Source organism: Cydia strobilella, chromosome 1 (assembly GCF_947568885.1).
Source record: "Cydia strobilella chromosome 1, ilCydStro3.1, whole genome shotgun sequence".
Lineage (NCBI taxonomy): Eukaryota > Metazoa > Arthropoda > Insecta > Lepidoptera > Tortricidae > Cydia > Cydia strobilella.
In genome coordinates this window covers 23,358,228-23,374,416 of record NC_086041.1, presented here as the reverse complement: position 1 = coordinate 23,374,416, position 16,189 = coordinate 23,358,228, and the positions used below count along the sequence as shown (strand labels likewise).

The 16,189-nt window shown below is 37.1% G+C and overlaps 2 protein-coding genes across 2 annotated transcripts in view; one reads left to right on the top strand and one right to left on the bottom strand.

Annotated features, from left to right (window-relative positions):
• LOC134752430 (protein dissatisfaction) overlaps positions 1–1,515 on the top strand; it is a 69,500-nt gene extending 67,985 nt beyond the window's left edge. Inside the window, exons 10-13 of the mRNA XM_063688441.1 lie at positions 241–322; positions 467–572; positions 955–1,080; positions 1,413–1,515. Of these exons, the coding sequence (XP_063544511.1) occupies positions 241–322; positions 467–572; positions 955–1,080; positions 1,413–1,485 (387 nt within the window). The 3' untranslated portion in view covers positions 1,486–1,515. The remainder of the gene's footprint in view (positions 1–240; positions 323–466; positions 573–954; positions 1,081–1,412) is intronic.
• A 2,700-nt stretch (positions 1,516–4,215) lies between these two features.
• Positions 4,216–14,737, bottom strand: LOC134742067 (cysteine and histidine-rich domain-containing protein morgana). The gene is made up of 6 exons (XM_063675000.1): positions 14,537–14,737; positions 14,300–14,436; positions 14,009–14,211; positions 11,599–11,815; positions 5,543–5,737; positions 4,216–4,656 (listed from the first exon to the last, which is right to left on the bottom strand). The coding sequence occupies exons 1-6, from the start codon at positions 14,613–14,615 to the stop codon at positions 4,432–4,434; spliced, it is 1,056 nt and encodes a 351-aa protein (XP_063531070.1). The 5' UTR covers positions 14,616–14,737; the 3' UTR covers positions 4,216–4,431.
• Positions 14,738–16,189: the final 1,452 nt, after the last annotated feature.

Genomic DNA, 16,189 nt, shown 5'->3' with positions numbered 1-16,189 from the left:
CGCACTGCTAAAACGTTATGACAATTGCTCTGCATCTATCGCAAGACTCGCAAGTGTCGCATCGTTGAGACTTGGCGTCAAGTAAGAGACGCAGGCCAATTAATAGATATTACTTAACAGACTTACTTATTACTTTACTTAGACCTTTGTTGTGTACAATAAAGTGATTCTGAGTACTACTACTACTTATGTGAAATTTTGGAATGTTCTTATTTATTAACAAGCTGGTATTTTTTTCAGGAAATACTATGCCGTTTTCGGCAGATAGCGCCCGACGGTAGCGAGTGCGGCTGCATGAAAGCAATCGTGTTGTTTTCGCCAGGTTAGTTTATAGGACTTATAAAACTAACTTGGCAATTGTTTTCAGCATAATATTATTTCTCAGTTCTTGTTTTTTATACTTATTATAGAAACTTACATTTCATGAAAAAAAATTAACAATTACCGACTGTTGTGTTTCTTTCAGATACTCCTGGCTTGAGTGAGACGCAACCAGTAGAGATGTTGCAAGACCAGGCGCAGTGTATCCTCGCCGACTACGTCCGCACAAGATATACAAGACAACCAACGAGGTATTCAATTCTTTTTGTTGAAGACGTGCAAGTAATAAGTAAGTAATTAACTAATTACGATAAAATTTGGTTTGTTTGAAGAGCTCCTCATTCCGGGCGGAAATCACTACTTGTACAAAAAAAAGATTGAATGACGAAAATTCCATACGTTTTCTTAACTCAGAGGAACATTTTTTAGAACATACGGTGAAATTGCACTTATATTGTATAGAATAAGGAACTGACGAAAAAAATGACAACTAAAAAAATCGGCCTACGTATGAAAGCGGTCAAGATCGCAATAAACCGCCGGATGAGATCACTGCTCGACAAACCCTTAGGGAAGGCATTTGTCTAGCATGAGTGAATGTTCTTGTATGATGAAGACATGAATGACCCGCAGATTCGGGCGCCTGCTGCTGTTGCTGCCGTCGCTGCGGGCGGTGCGCGCGCGTTCCATCGAGCTGCTCCTCTTCCGAGACACCGTGGGGGACGTGTCCGTCGCCACCTTGCTCCACGACATGTACCGGTATGTAGCAGAGCGGTCACCAAGCGATACCTAATATCTACCCGTATACCCGTTGGAAGGTCAGATGCTTTCGTAAAAAAACTAGTGCCTGCGTCATAATCACATTCACTGCCAGCGCGAGCGAAACCGATCTTGTTTTTTTTTCGTTAATAGCGAAAAGCGCCTACGAACACAAAACCTGCCTAGCGGATGGGTCACTGACAATGATGAATGTGTTATTGGTAGTTTTTTTGCGAGAGCCAGGATAACGCTAACAAGATTTACATAACATTGTATTATATACCTATATTACTTCTAGTGTGACTGACTTTAAGATCAATTTGTTTCTACAGAATGCAGCCGGCGCCAGCACCGGCCTTTGGGCCGCTGCACCCTCCTCCAACTGAACATTGCGCTTCTCCTTAGAATTGAAGACAACAAACTGACTTTCTCCAGAATCATTCAGTGCGCGACAGCGCGCTACGTCGTAGGCTCGTAGCATAAATTGTGGCGCGCAGTTTTCTTTCATCATAAGTAATGGATAACTTGAAGGCTTATTTAGATGCCCGATTCTAATTTAACAATCTACTCCTTCAACTAGAAATGTTCCTGTTAACAGATTTTAATGAATATACTTACAAATAGATAACAAGATATTACTCTCTGATTAGGTCGTATCATAATAAGATCAAAACAATAACAAATTGTTAAATTAGATTCGACCGCCACGTCGCACGAATATATGAAGCCTACTCCAGACTACGCGGCGCGAAACCGCGAACGCGACTGTGGGTCGCTGATTAGCAAACTAGACTCCACACTCGCGTTCGCGGCTACACGCCGCGATTCGCGCACGAGTGTGCAGGGGGCTTGAGGACGAGCAAGCAAGCTACACCGCGATTAATATCAAATCAATGTCATTTATTTAAAATCTGAATTCGCCTCCTTGACGCGCATGCACGCATGCAAGTCATATACGCTGGAATTGTGAACCATCGATTGTAGAAATTGAAAATTCATTCTGGAGGCCGATTTCGTGAATTCTAGCGCTCGATTTCGTCACTCGAAAATCTGTGGAAAACGGCGAATTGATATTTTTGAAATACGAGCACTAAACATTGGGAATCTACTAGTATTGGCCACTCGTTTTCAATTCTATTAGTAGAATTTAAAGCCTAGTAGTGGAGATATATTGAAGGGAGCCACACGAAATCGAGCGCTCGTAATTTAAAAATCGGCCCCCCTTATGAGAGAAGTCGTAGGACATGCAATAATAATGGAAATAAAAACAGCTTAGAGTAAGACCAAGAAAAGTACGATTTTGATAGCACACGCAGTGCAAGTGTTATTTTAAACGTCAAACTTCTATGAAATAATGACGTATAAATAACACTAGCACTGCGTGTGCTGTCCAAATCGTTGCAGATTTGTCTTGGTTTAACTCTAATAGGCTAGATGACAAATTTTCATTAATGGTATCAATCAATTAGGTTTGCATTAAAACAATACAAAAGTCAGAAATGATAGTTAAACTACTTCACTCGCGAAACGCTTCTAACAAAACGATAAGTGAACGTGACGTGAAGGTCACTGAGAGCCCATCTTAAATGTATGGAAAATAAGTAAAATTGCGATTTTGTCAGTGAAATATTGCGTTTATGTATATAGTTGCTATACAATATTTTTTCTGAAGGTACCCTTACTTTTTCCCTTTTTAAAAAAAACTTAAATTTTTAAACCTTTCAGGTCCTGTATTTTTGTATTATTTCCATATATTATTTTAATATCCACATTATTGTGATAAATTGCTCATTTGCTATCTATTTTACTAGATTTTGTTGTAAAATTCAACATGTGTCATCATCCTTATTGTATTGTATATAAATATTGGTTTCTTATTGGTGTTTGTTATTTGAAATTTACATATTAGGAAACTTAACTGTAACATAACATAAAATCCACCGATTTAAATACACATTTGTTACAGTAACTCGATATTACATTAGATACTATGTTTTATCGACCGACTGTTACAACTGTTTGTTTAGGTACATTAAAGACGTTTATAAGTTCCCTCTACTTATGTATACCTAATTAAAAGAATGTCTAGAGGTACCTAATACATATAAATTATTAAATAATGTGTCAAGTTAAACATATCATGTACCCTTTATCTCCGAGTATTTGCATTGCATTTACTTAATAGTCATTTGTCTAGTTAAAAGATCTTCTAGTCGAAGTATTTCTAGTCATTAAAATAGACCTAACTATGTTAATCGTGTTATGTACATATATAATATTTATTGTAATATCTATAGATAGTTTTAAACGTAATCTAATAAATAATTATTGATTACATACCATGGATAACCTTTAAAGATACTTAGTGTAAATAAAAGCATAAAACATAAATGTACATAAATCAATTAAACGTTTAAGTTTTATTTATTTCTACTCCCATTAAAACATGAAATAAATTATTCCTTTTTTTAGGGTTCCGTACCCAAAGGGTAAAAACGGGACCCTTTTACTAAGACTCCGCTGTCCGTCTGTCTGTCACCAGGCTGTATCTCATGAACCGTGATAGCTAGGCAGTTGAAATTTTCACAGATGATGTATTTCTGTTGTCGCTATAACAAATACTAAAAAGTACGGAAGCCTCGGTGCGCGAGTCCGACTCGCACTTGGCCGGTTATTTTATACCACGTTCACTGTTTTTTTTTTACATTTGAAAAAAAATATATATATATTGACTTAACCCTTTAAGTGGCGCCAGTGAAAACGCAAAAAGTAGTCAAATGGCGCCGCGGATTTGCACAAAAGCAGTTAAGCGGCGGGGCCCCGATGGGTGGTCAGCGCGGATAAGAGGATTTTTTTACAGGGGTTCGCACTCGAATGGATGGTTCCTCACCACCAAGTTTTATACCAAGTGTTTTTGTTTTTCTTACGGTATGTTATCCTTGTCTAACTCGCTGCCTAATTTCAGGCGTTAAAGAGCATAACTATACTTAAAAGCGCTCTATTTCACCTCTAAATACGGCAACACTAACAACTCACCGGTGACCGACAGTTTACTGGTTTTCTCATCAACCCGTGAGTGGTGGGCCGCCAGTTTATTGCTTCTCGATTCGACGATCGATAATAAAAAGAAACACGAGTTATTTAAAGGATTTATTGCAGATAGTTCTTACGAAAGTAATATTAAATACAAAATCTTAACCAAACATAGTTGTCCCATTGGCAATAGGTACTAAACATACAGTAGGTTTTTCTTCACAAAAATCAGAAAGAGCCTGACAAGCATACTGTTCACTTTCCACGAATAAAATGTACACATGCAATTAATCGCCTGCAATCAATCGCCAAGGTATTTTATTCAGTCATATTGACTTGTCCAATAGACCGTATAGCTTCTACAGTAGATAGGTCAACTGAATCGTCTTCAATAGGTGTTTGTTCCTGTGGTTTGGGTTCCTCCTTCTTTGTTTCTGATCTAGGAAAATCTAGTTTTGCCCAGGCACCAGGTTCTCCTTTCTTCAGCTTGATTTCGACTTTTGAAGGCAGCATTGATGCACTACTGTTCTCAATGCTTATGACCTGCAAAATATTATGCAATTTCTATAATACCATAAGGTAACCATAAGTAATAAGGTAACCAGTTTAAAGAAGTAACTTTTTTTATATTGAGTAAGTTGAGAAACACTAGAAAGTTAGATAGCTTTTATTGCCTAAATAAAAATTGACTCCTACCACAAAGACGCACGTTCAACTTCTCAACATTTTTTTTTGTAATTAACTAGTAATTTTACAAAAGTTACGGAAGTAAACGGAACCCTTATAGGATCACTCGTGCGTCTGTCTGTCCGTCTGTCACAGCCTAATTTTCTCCGAAACTACTGGACCAATTAAGTTGAAATTTGGTATACATATGTAAGTTTATGACCCAAAGACGAATATGTAACGTAAAGAAATAAATTTTTAACATGGGGGCCACTTTTGGGGGGTAAATGTGAAATTTAAAAAATAAAGTTTTTCAAACTATATCGTGTTACATACCAAATGAAAGAGCTCATTGTCAAAATCTCAAATATATTTTTTTTATAATTTTTAGATAAATAATTTAGGTTATTTAAGAAAATAGGCAAAAAACGACCATTCCCCCCCTTTATCTCCGAAACTACTGGGTCTAAAATTTTGAAAAAAATACACAAAATAGATTTTTACCTATAGATTACAGGAAAACCTATTAGAAATGTGCAGTCAAGAGTGAGTCGAGCTTAATTACTTAGTTTTTGATCCGACCCCTACGGGTTTTTTAAAGATATTTCACTCACGTTTCACATAAAAAATACGTTGTTTAAATTGTGTAATGTACGGAACCCTTGAAACGCGAGTCCGACTCGCACTTGGCCGGTTTTTTGGGTAAAAAATCCCGCAACCAAAACCCCGATGTATGGATATAAAATAATAATATAATACTTACACCACGAAGTTCAAGGTCCAATTCAAAAACGGCATCACCCTCCTCTCTAAATACCAATTTCGTATTCAACCTGACGGGGTTCAGCTTCACGAAGCTCAGTGTGGGGTCGTACTTCTTAGCGTACACGCTGACTATCACGTAGTCAGGCGTCTGGTGCCAGTCCCAGCGACATTTTACTGTGCCTGCAGCTGGGCCCTGCAACAGATTACAATGTAACTAGAAAACACAACAAATTTGTTTATTAAAATACTTTAATTTGTGTAAATTAAGTAAGTCCCCAAGCCGATTGGTCATCGACGTCATCGTGGGGATTGCGACCAAAACCCTCCTACAAATAAAACACACACGAAGCCCAAAGTGTTTAAATTTGAATACTACCATAAATATCGGAACATATAATGTCAGACCCCTCTCATCAAATGAGAGATACCTGCAACTCATACATGCACTAGACAACATCAACGTCGATGTGCTAGGACTATCTGAAGTTAAGAGAAATGGCTGCCAAATAGAAGAATATCAGGACTACATTCTGTGTTACATTGGAGAAACAAAAGGTCTACATGGCGTGGGATTTCTGATTAAGAAGGAACATAAAAACAAAATACATAATTTTACAGGCATCTCTGAAAGGGTGGCCTTGCTACAACTAAAAATAGAAGATTGTAACATCTCAATTATCCAGACATACGCCCCAACAGACACAGCACAAGAGGAAGTTGTTCAAGCATTCTATAACGACTTGGAGAAAGCACACGATCTAGCGGATGAGAACATCATAGTAATGGGTGACTTCAACGCGAAAATTGGGCAGCCTGGGAAAGAAGAAGGCCCATGCTTTGGAAATTATGGATATGGAGAACGCAATACAAGGGGTCAACTACTAGTTGACTATGCTCTCGAACACAACCTACTAATTATCAATACACTTTTCAAGAAAAAAAGCAAAAAGCGATGGACATGGACATCTCCCAATCATAAAAACCAAAACGAGATAGATTTTATTATGACAAATAAACCTCATATGGTACAAATCATACGGACCACAGACTACTTCGAGCAACATTCAGTCTATGTCATAAAAGTAAAAACAAAAAATTATAAAAAGAAGATAATAAGCCCTAAAACTGATGACGAAATTAAAAAATATATAGACAATCTAAAAACAAATCTTAATGGAGAACTAAATAATGTGCCTGAAAGTGTACAAACATATTACAACTACCTGGAAGAGAATATATTGCGCAGTTTACAAAGTAGGGAAGAAACTAGAAGGAAACAACATACAATACTTAGCAATCATACAAAAGAACTAATCAAGAAACTTGCAGAATTAATACAAACTAAAAACAAAACTAAAGATCAAAAAAAGGAACTCACAAAAATGTTTAAAAATACTAACAAAGCAATAAAACAGGACTACAATAATTACAGGGAAGAGATAATAACAAGAAATATACCTATACATACGCACAGAAGTACCAAAGAGCTTACAAGGAAATGTCTTTACACAAGAATTGGATACAAAAGTTAGAGAACAGCTCAGGCGAGACCAGATCTAGAATAGTACATTTTACAACTAGTGTGAAAAGAATGTCTTTTTACCACTAGTACCGAGGTATCTTGCCACGAGCTGAAAGCGAGTGGCAAGACTCGGTACGAGTGGTAAAAAGACATTTCACACGTGTTGTAAACGACGTTTTTTAATACAATTGCGAAAAAATAATAAATTAATATATCATTAGTAGAATCATACCACCAAACCAAACCAAAACCAAAAGTACCTATACAGCTAAGATACGCGAGCTGCCGCAACCCGCGATACCTTCATACTCGTGCGCGCCCCGGCCGCGGCCGCCGCGGGCCCGGCGCGGGTTGGTCAACGACACCTCCTCATAACTCATGAGGCCCTGGTACCTGCGCGTAGTTTGGAACTAAAAAGTAAAAAGCACTAGTTCGAGAAATTGAGCTTCTCGCACGCTACGCAGCCACAAAAAGTACCACTTTTTGAGCAACTGTATTAAAAAGGAGATATTAGAGCATGCAACTAAGTTTTATAGAGAACTCTACAGCAAGAAAGAAAATACTCCATTACAGCATGAACACAATATCAACAACAATGAGTGCAACTTAGTTAAATCAATCGATGAAGACGAAGTAAACTCTCACATAAAGAAACTGAAAAATGAAAAGACCAGATGGGCTAGCAAATGACTGCCTTAAACTAGGAGCTCCAATATTACTTAAGCACTTAACGAGATTATTCAATATGATACTAGTATTTGAAATAGTACCAAAACAATGGTGTTCTTCTGATATAGTACTAATATATAAAAAAGGAGACCCATTAGATATTGGAAATTATAGACCCATTATCCTACTGACAAGTGTATACAAGCTCTTCACATCGATTATACTGAAAAGAATTGCTATAAAAATCGACACCATACAACCAGAACAGGCAGGCTTCCGCTCAGGCTTTAGCACAACCGATCATATACATGTAGTGGAACAACTAATCGAAAAATTTAATGAATTCAGGAAACCATTATATGTTGCTTTTGTTGCCTACAGCAAAGCCTTCGACAGCATCAGCCATAACCCAATCTGGAATGCACTGAAAATGTCGGGAGTAGAACAGAAATACATAAATATCATCAAACACATATACTCACATAGCACAAGTAGAGTTAAACTTGAAAGAAGAGGAGATCATATTAAAATTGAAAGAGGAGTGAGGCAAGGCGACCCTCTGTCGCCTAAGCTTTTTATTGCCGTACTAGAAAATATTTTTAAAAACTTAAACTGGACTGGATATGGTATTAACATCGAAGGATGTCACTTAACGCATCTGCGGTTTGCAGATGACATAATCATATTTGCGGAAAGTGCCAAACAACTAGAGAATATGCTATGCACACTAGAAAAAGAAAGCAATAAAGTAGGCCTACAAACGAACAGAAGCAAAACGAAGATAATGACTAACAGCCCTAACATTCCCATCAATGTAAACGGACTAATAACGAGCAAGAGGTAGATAGAAGGAAGAATATTACATGGCGAAAGTTCTGGTCATTCAAAGAAATTCTGAAAGGAAAATATAGTATGAAGATAAAAAGAATAGTAATGGACACATGCCTTCTGCCCAGTTTACTATATGGATGCCAAACGTGGACTTATACTAGCAAGATCAAACAAAAAATAAACACTACACAACGAGCTATGGAAAGAAGCATACTGAGAATTAACAAAATGCATAAAATTAGAAACGAAACTATAAGAAGTAAAACAAACGTAAAGGATGCGCTCACACAAGCTCTAAAGCTCAAGTGGCAATGGGCAGGACACATCTCAAGGTATACAGATAACAGATGGACAACACTAACAACGAGATGGAAAGGACCATTACCAGCGAAGAGGAAAACTGGAAAACCTGTCAAACGGTGGACCGATGACATAGAAGAGGTTGCCGAGAAAGACTGGATGTACAATGCCAAACATAGATATTTATGGAAGAAATGGGAGGCCTTTACCCAAACGGGATCCATACCCCAAGAAAGAAAAATCAACAGAAACAACAACACCTTAAAAACATATTTTAATCAATTTTAAAAACTAAATAATTGAAAACATTATGGAAATAAAGAGGCTATAATAATAATAATAAGCTTGTGGCGAGCTGTTGGGGGCTTGTGGCGAGCTGTTGGGAGCTTGAGGCGAGCTTTTGGGGGCTTGTGGCGAGCTGTTGGGGAGTGACGACCCCACGGACCCGAGTGCTCCAGAGAGTCGGTCAGGGTCTCCGTCTCCGGCGTGTCTTCGTCGGTCGGAGTGGACCCCAAGGGGACCCGCAGGACTCTCAGCTCTGGCTTGCCTTCATTGGCCGTCCAGAGAGGAGTCGTAAGAGCTATATGCTCCAGGGGTGGAAGTGAAAGATGCATAAGACGCGAGTTGGCACAGTGGCTGCTAACAGCCACTGGGTAGAAAGCGGCGCACACCTCTCGACACCCCTGAGCCGCTCACACCGGTGTTGCTCCTGGTCGTCTTCACGACGGCAGTTTCAGGGGCCCATCTAGTCAGCGGCAAGTCACCACCTGCCTCGATAACGTGTTTTAACATTGTTATGGCAGGTGTCCGGAGTTCTTTACAATAGCCCAGTCTCATTGTCCACCCAAACTTCAATCCATAGACCGGTATACTGTTCACTTTTTCTGCAATAGTCCCAATGCCTGCTGCGACCGGTTCATGGGTGTCTATTGTTGCGCCTGTGAACGGGTTCCAGCAGGCGTTCTACATGACATTAAAGCTCTCCAAGGGGCCTCTACGTGTTGGATCTATATCCCCACGCAAGCCTATCAAAAGACCGGGATTTATAGGCCCGTGATATCGAAGGAGATACAAATAATAATAATAAATTAAGTAAAGTAAATTGTTAACTGAAACATTTGTTATAGCTAGGATTCCAGCACTGGAGCCTTGGTCACTTTTTAGGGTAACGTACCCAAAGGGTAAAAACGGGACCCTATTACTAAGACTCCGCTGTCCGTCTGTCCGTCTGTCTGTCTGTCACCAGGCTGTAACCCATGAACCGTGATAGCTAGACAGTTGAAATTTTCACAAATGATGTATTTCTGTTGCCGCTATAATAACAAATACTAAAAACAGAATAATATAAATATTTAAACTAAATACATAAATATCACTATTTAAACGGGGCTCCCATACAACAAACGTGATTTTTTTTGCTGTTTTTTTCCGTAATGGTACGGAACCCTTCGTGCGCGAGTCCGACTCGCACTTGGCCGGTTATTCTTTCATATCCGCATTTAAAGATTTTTTTAAATTCGCTTGTCTCGCCCGGGAATCGAACAGACTAGAAATTCCAAAAAATAAACACTTGCTATTTTATTTTACTAGTCGACACTTTTAATGTTTTGTCGTACAAAATATCAAAAAAAAATGGAATATTTGGTAGGTACTCAAGAATATTTTTAGACAAGCGAAATTGAAAAAAATAAAAAAATATTTTAATGCAATTTTGATTCTTTTTAAAAATAAAAGAATGTTTCCTTTAAATAAAATGAGCTAACTTAAGGTTTTAAGATACTTTCTCTTCAGGGCCCATTAACTTTTTCCATCCTGTAGATTAATGTATTTTACAGTACATATGGTGCTACTTTCTCGCACTATTGCGTAAAAAAGCACTTTTCGTGCATATGTCGAAACTTTAAAGGGCCATATGTACTGTAAAACGTTGTACGATACACGTGCAAATAGGTAATTCGCAACTCGGGTCGATTTAAAATACGATTTAATTTATCGCCACTCGTTTCAAATTTCCACTTTTCCGCACTTGTATCGTAAATAACTATTGTGGTAAGATATCTGCAGAACAGTGATAAAATAAATCTATGCGTTTACAATATTTGGAATTCCAAATAGATGGTCAGGATTTTTAGGAATTTAAGGGTTTGTTTGACATTAAGACATTTAATACTTAACTTAGCTCCTAGGCACAAGTAGTTTAAATTCATTAGGGACTTTATCCTACAGAATGGTAAAAGTGAATAATATTGTCCCTTTGTGTAAACCCAAATAAATACCAAAGGTTAAATTAAAACTACTGTTAATTATTTAATACCAAAAGTGTAATGTTCCTAGGCCATATAACTACACTGGTAATTAATCAAAAATTTCCTTTCTTCTTGGAGGAAACAATATCAGTGATGTAACCTCCTGTTCTTATCTCTGTCTTAAATTTATAAATTTATTTCCTCTATTAAGAGAAAATAAATTCTAATTTATTTCTATCTATAATATTAATTATTTTATTCATACTGTACCCGTATTTCATCTGTGTATGGTGTGAAAGAGTAACTACAGTCTTGCCTAAAATTTAAAATAAATTAAATCAGCTAATAAAATTTTCAGGTAAGTTAAATGTTAGTTGATTAATGATTATCATTTCAACAACTAAAACAATATTCAATATGCCATAAATGGTAAAAAAAGTTTGTAATTAAATACATTAATGGAGTTTTCAAAATATAGGCACTTACTTCTTTGGTCCATTTATGAGAGCCTGTAGTGCAACCCGGCTGACTTAAGAAGACATTGAAGTCAGTTGTCCTCTTCTGACAACAAGACCAAAACTTCAGACCCTCGTGGAATATAGGACAACCTGGATGATAAGTGCAGATTGTGTCGTTTGTCTGAGGACCTTCATATGATGTAGAACACCCACCATTTTTACAACTTGTACCAATGGTGACATTTCTGCAATTATATTGGTATTTAAATTTCTTATAATGTTATCTTAAGAATCAGACTGGTAATATATCCTTCAGTTCCTAATGGTTTAAGGCATATAAGGGAAATAGCAGAGCCTTGATAATCTGTTCACCTAAAATTTATTGCTTGTTTTGATTCACAATGTGTTTGGATTATATATTTTTTATTTTATCTGCAATCGGCTAGAATTAGCCATGGTGTTGGTAGGGACTTGAGTCATTTAAGTCTCTAATTGAAGAACTTGAGTCATTTTTTACAAAAGACTCAGAACTAAACTAATAACTCAAGTTTCTACCTTAATGACTAGTCTGAAAAACTGAGTCGAGTCTTAAAGCACAGGACTCAAAGGACTTGAGTCTTAACCAACACTAATTAGCCATAATCAGATTTTTGATATTATAAAATGAAGCTTATAAAATGTAGGAGTACACTACATAATTCCGAAAAAAAATATTTCGAATTTTAGAATGTCGAATTTTATCGTGCCGATTTTTAAATGGTCGACCCATCAAAATTCCGACTGTCGTAATTACGAATGATGAAAATCACGAAGATTTATATTTCCGAAAACCCGAATTTTACCGATTTAGCAATTATAACAATTCCGATGGTGACAAACACCGAATTTAACAATTACGATTTTTGAAATCACGAATTCCGAGTTGCCATTATTCCGAAATTTTAAATTACGAACCACATAATTCCGATTATAACAATTCCGACAGTGACAAACGCCGAATTTTAACATTTACGATTTTTAAAATCACGAATTCTGAATTGCCCTTATTCCGAATTTTATATTTCCGAATTGACGTGATTCCTATTCCTATTTTAAATTTCCCAATTTTTAAATTTCCGAATAACTATATTCCGAATATATTGTTAAAGTTCGTTTTCTTGAGGGTCGTAGTACTAACCTAACCTCCTACTTAATCCACTTTTCTGGCAACAGTTCGTTTTCTTGGGGGTCGCAGTTCTAACCTAACCTAACCCACTTCTGGCAACAGTTCCGTTTTCTAGGGGGGTCGCAGTTCTAACCTAACAGACTTCTGGCAAGAGTTTGTTTACTTCGGGGTCCCAGTTATAGCCTAATTCGTTTTCTTGAGGGTCGCAGTTGTAACCTAACCAACTTTTCTGGCAACAGTTCGTTTTCTTGGAAGTCGCAGTTCTAACCTAACGTAAGCCACTTATCTGGCAACAGTTCGTTATCTTGAGGGTCGCAGTTCTGTCGAATTTATTTATGCCGAATTTTTATGCCAAAAATATTTTATGCCGAATTTGACGTGATGCGGGCGATGCGGCACGACAGGCACCTGTAATAATAACTAAAACGTGAGTCTTCATTTGAATGTCACGGGTTTCATTTTTCCAACCTTACATAAAACCGAATCACTAAATCGTGAGTCTTCATTAGAATATCACGAATTTCATTTTTCCGACCTTACAAAAGTCCGAATTTCTGAATACCGAATTATTTTATTTCCGATCGGACAATGGTTTTTCGGAATTTAAGAATTCGGAAAAAAATATTTTTTGAAAAGTGTAAAATTGGAACTATAAGCTTTCGGTCAAATGACAATCGGATTTTAAGTTTTCGGAAATAGCACATTCGTGATTTTATTCCATCGTGTTTTTAAAGATCGTAATTTTGATATTTCGAACTTATAAAAAATCGGGATTATGAAAATTGTTGTTATAAAAATCGGAAAAACATATGTCGCAATATTTGGGTGTTCCCTAAATTTAGATTATAGTTTAATGTCATATTGAAAGATCTTATGAAAAAAGTTAAAATTCTTAAAAGTAAAATATTTTATTAGTCATGAAAATAATGACTAATCATCATCATCATCATCATTAGACTAGCCTAGCTCTTGTCGGCTCTTGTTTGTTGTGTTGTCTTGTTGTCTTGTCGGAATGACTATAATGAGTGACCAAAAATAACATATTATTATTAATAAATAACTTTGTTCTATCAAGCAACATAGAAAATACTTTGACTTAGGGTAACTTTTCTGCTGACAAGATATCATTTCCATTATATTTGAGGGGATCATTTGGGCCACAGTTGTACAGATTATAGAGACTAGAGGACTTTGTGAACTCCATAGAAACCTACAAGTTTTGATAAGTCAATAATTTACACTTTTAGATTTAGTACCCTCAGGAAATAGTTACCCATCATCCGCTGCAGCAGCTGGTTTTTGTAAATTCTGGACAAGCTGTTTGAGTGAATCAGCAATACGGGCTTCAAGTGCTACTAAAGGAGTGTCAAAAGGAGGCCGAGTCAGTTGCGGCCCAACTATTGGGGCTCGAACTTCTATCACATCCTTTTTGTCAAGCTCTTTATCAAGAGTTTTCTTTTCTGGTTCTGGCGGTTTCTGTAATTTGAAAAAAGAATAAATTGACGAGGGAAGATTAATCTAACTTGATAAAGGGCTTAACGTGCAATCTTAACAAAATACTAACCACAGTAGAGTGCTTCGATAGAGTGCAACCTTTTATATTGAGGAATTCAGTGAAGTCCACACTCTTTTTGTTACAGCATGACCATCCTTTATAGGCGTCGTGGAAAACGGGAGCTCCTGGATGATGCTGACATTCATCTATAGTTATAGATATTGTCGATTAGCAGGTAATTCAAGTAAAATCAATAAGGAAACTATAAACTATATATGACACGAGAAATTTCTAGAATTTTCTTACCTTTGTCATTTTGATTTGGGTCAAATTGTTTGCCACAACCACGGTTGTAACATTGGACTAAATTTTTATTTTCAGGCATTTTCGACGTTGCTTTTTCAACAGAAGATGTTTATATTTAAGAATATTGGCACAATTATCGCAAAGCGACCAAAATACTGAAATTCCGCACATGAAACTTTAAGTGACAATTGTGACAATGAGTCAATGACATTATGATTATGACATTTATGACAGCCAATGTTTTTTTTTTACGAGCAATGACAGCCAATGAGAATGAACTAAAATAATGAGGGCTATCGCGTATGAATTCGCCGCTAGGGGCGCTAGTGTAGATGGTGGTCTTTTCCATAGTTCGAAATGTCAAATGTCATTTGTCACTTCAATGACTGACAGCTGTTCTATAGTCTTTTGGACCACCATCAACAGAGGCGCCAACTGGTGAGCAAAAAAACGATAGCCCTCATTACATACAAAATTGTTGCTATGTTTAAGCATTTTACGTCAAAAATGTGCATAGACATCATAGACATAGTATATAGACATATAGTTCGTGTCAGTAGAAAAAGGCGCGAAATTCAAACTTTCTATCCCTTCGCGCCTACATTTTTTAAATTTGCCGCCTTTTTCTACTGACAAGATTTGCTTGACCAGCTATAGTATATACAACAAGGGCCTGCGGCCTGACACTCTGATAAAGAAAGATAGTCTTATTGCGATTCCTATATAATATAGCCCGCTCCAGACTACGCGGCACGAAGCTGATTAGCGAACTAGACTCCACACTCGCGTTCGCGGCTTCGCGCCGTGATTCGCGCACGAGTGTGGAGGGCCCTTAAGAGGAAAGAGAAAATAGTGCCATGCTTTGTCCTTATCATCGACCGGGTTTTTTTTATGGTCGGGTTATGGCAGCATAGGTAGGAGGCGATGGCAAAATACCTAAATTTATAAGAGTGAAAGAGAAAAAGGATTATGCTGCCATACATTAACCTGTCAATACATGAATATGTCTTGCTCTTACCCCTGGTCGTTCGGTTTCATGTCTATAACTACTATACTATGTCTATGATATACAAGTACTTAGTTATAGACGCGCCACAGAACGACCGGGGGTAAGAGAAAGAATATTCATATAATATTTGGGCAGAATAGGATTTTTTCTCTTTCACTCTTATAAATTTCAGTATTTTGCCATCGCCTCCTACCTATGATGCCACCCATAGACCTAGCATTACATAGACCAGCTATACGCGTGCGCCCGTAAGGGATAGACATAGATGACGTCATAAACGTGGGGATACCATATTGGTAAAAATTACCCCAATATTTGATATCACGTTGGGGCGATTACCCTGGAGGCAAAGTTAGCTTGTTTGACGGTATTAAAAAATTGTTAAATAAAATGACAATGGGCCGTTCTTTTTAGGCGTATAAACAATGAAATACCTCCTATAATTCGCGCAGGTGGTACAAAACTAAACATGTTTAGTAAATAAAACGTAAAATAAAATGTATTATGGGTTTTAATTTAAAGAAATCACAAATCGCAATCACACCAATTAATGTACACCATATTTAATCTCCACAACATTTGTTTATTTATTTTTTGGAATTAGAAGTACGAAAAAACTTTGAGGTCAAAATTACCCATAAAAT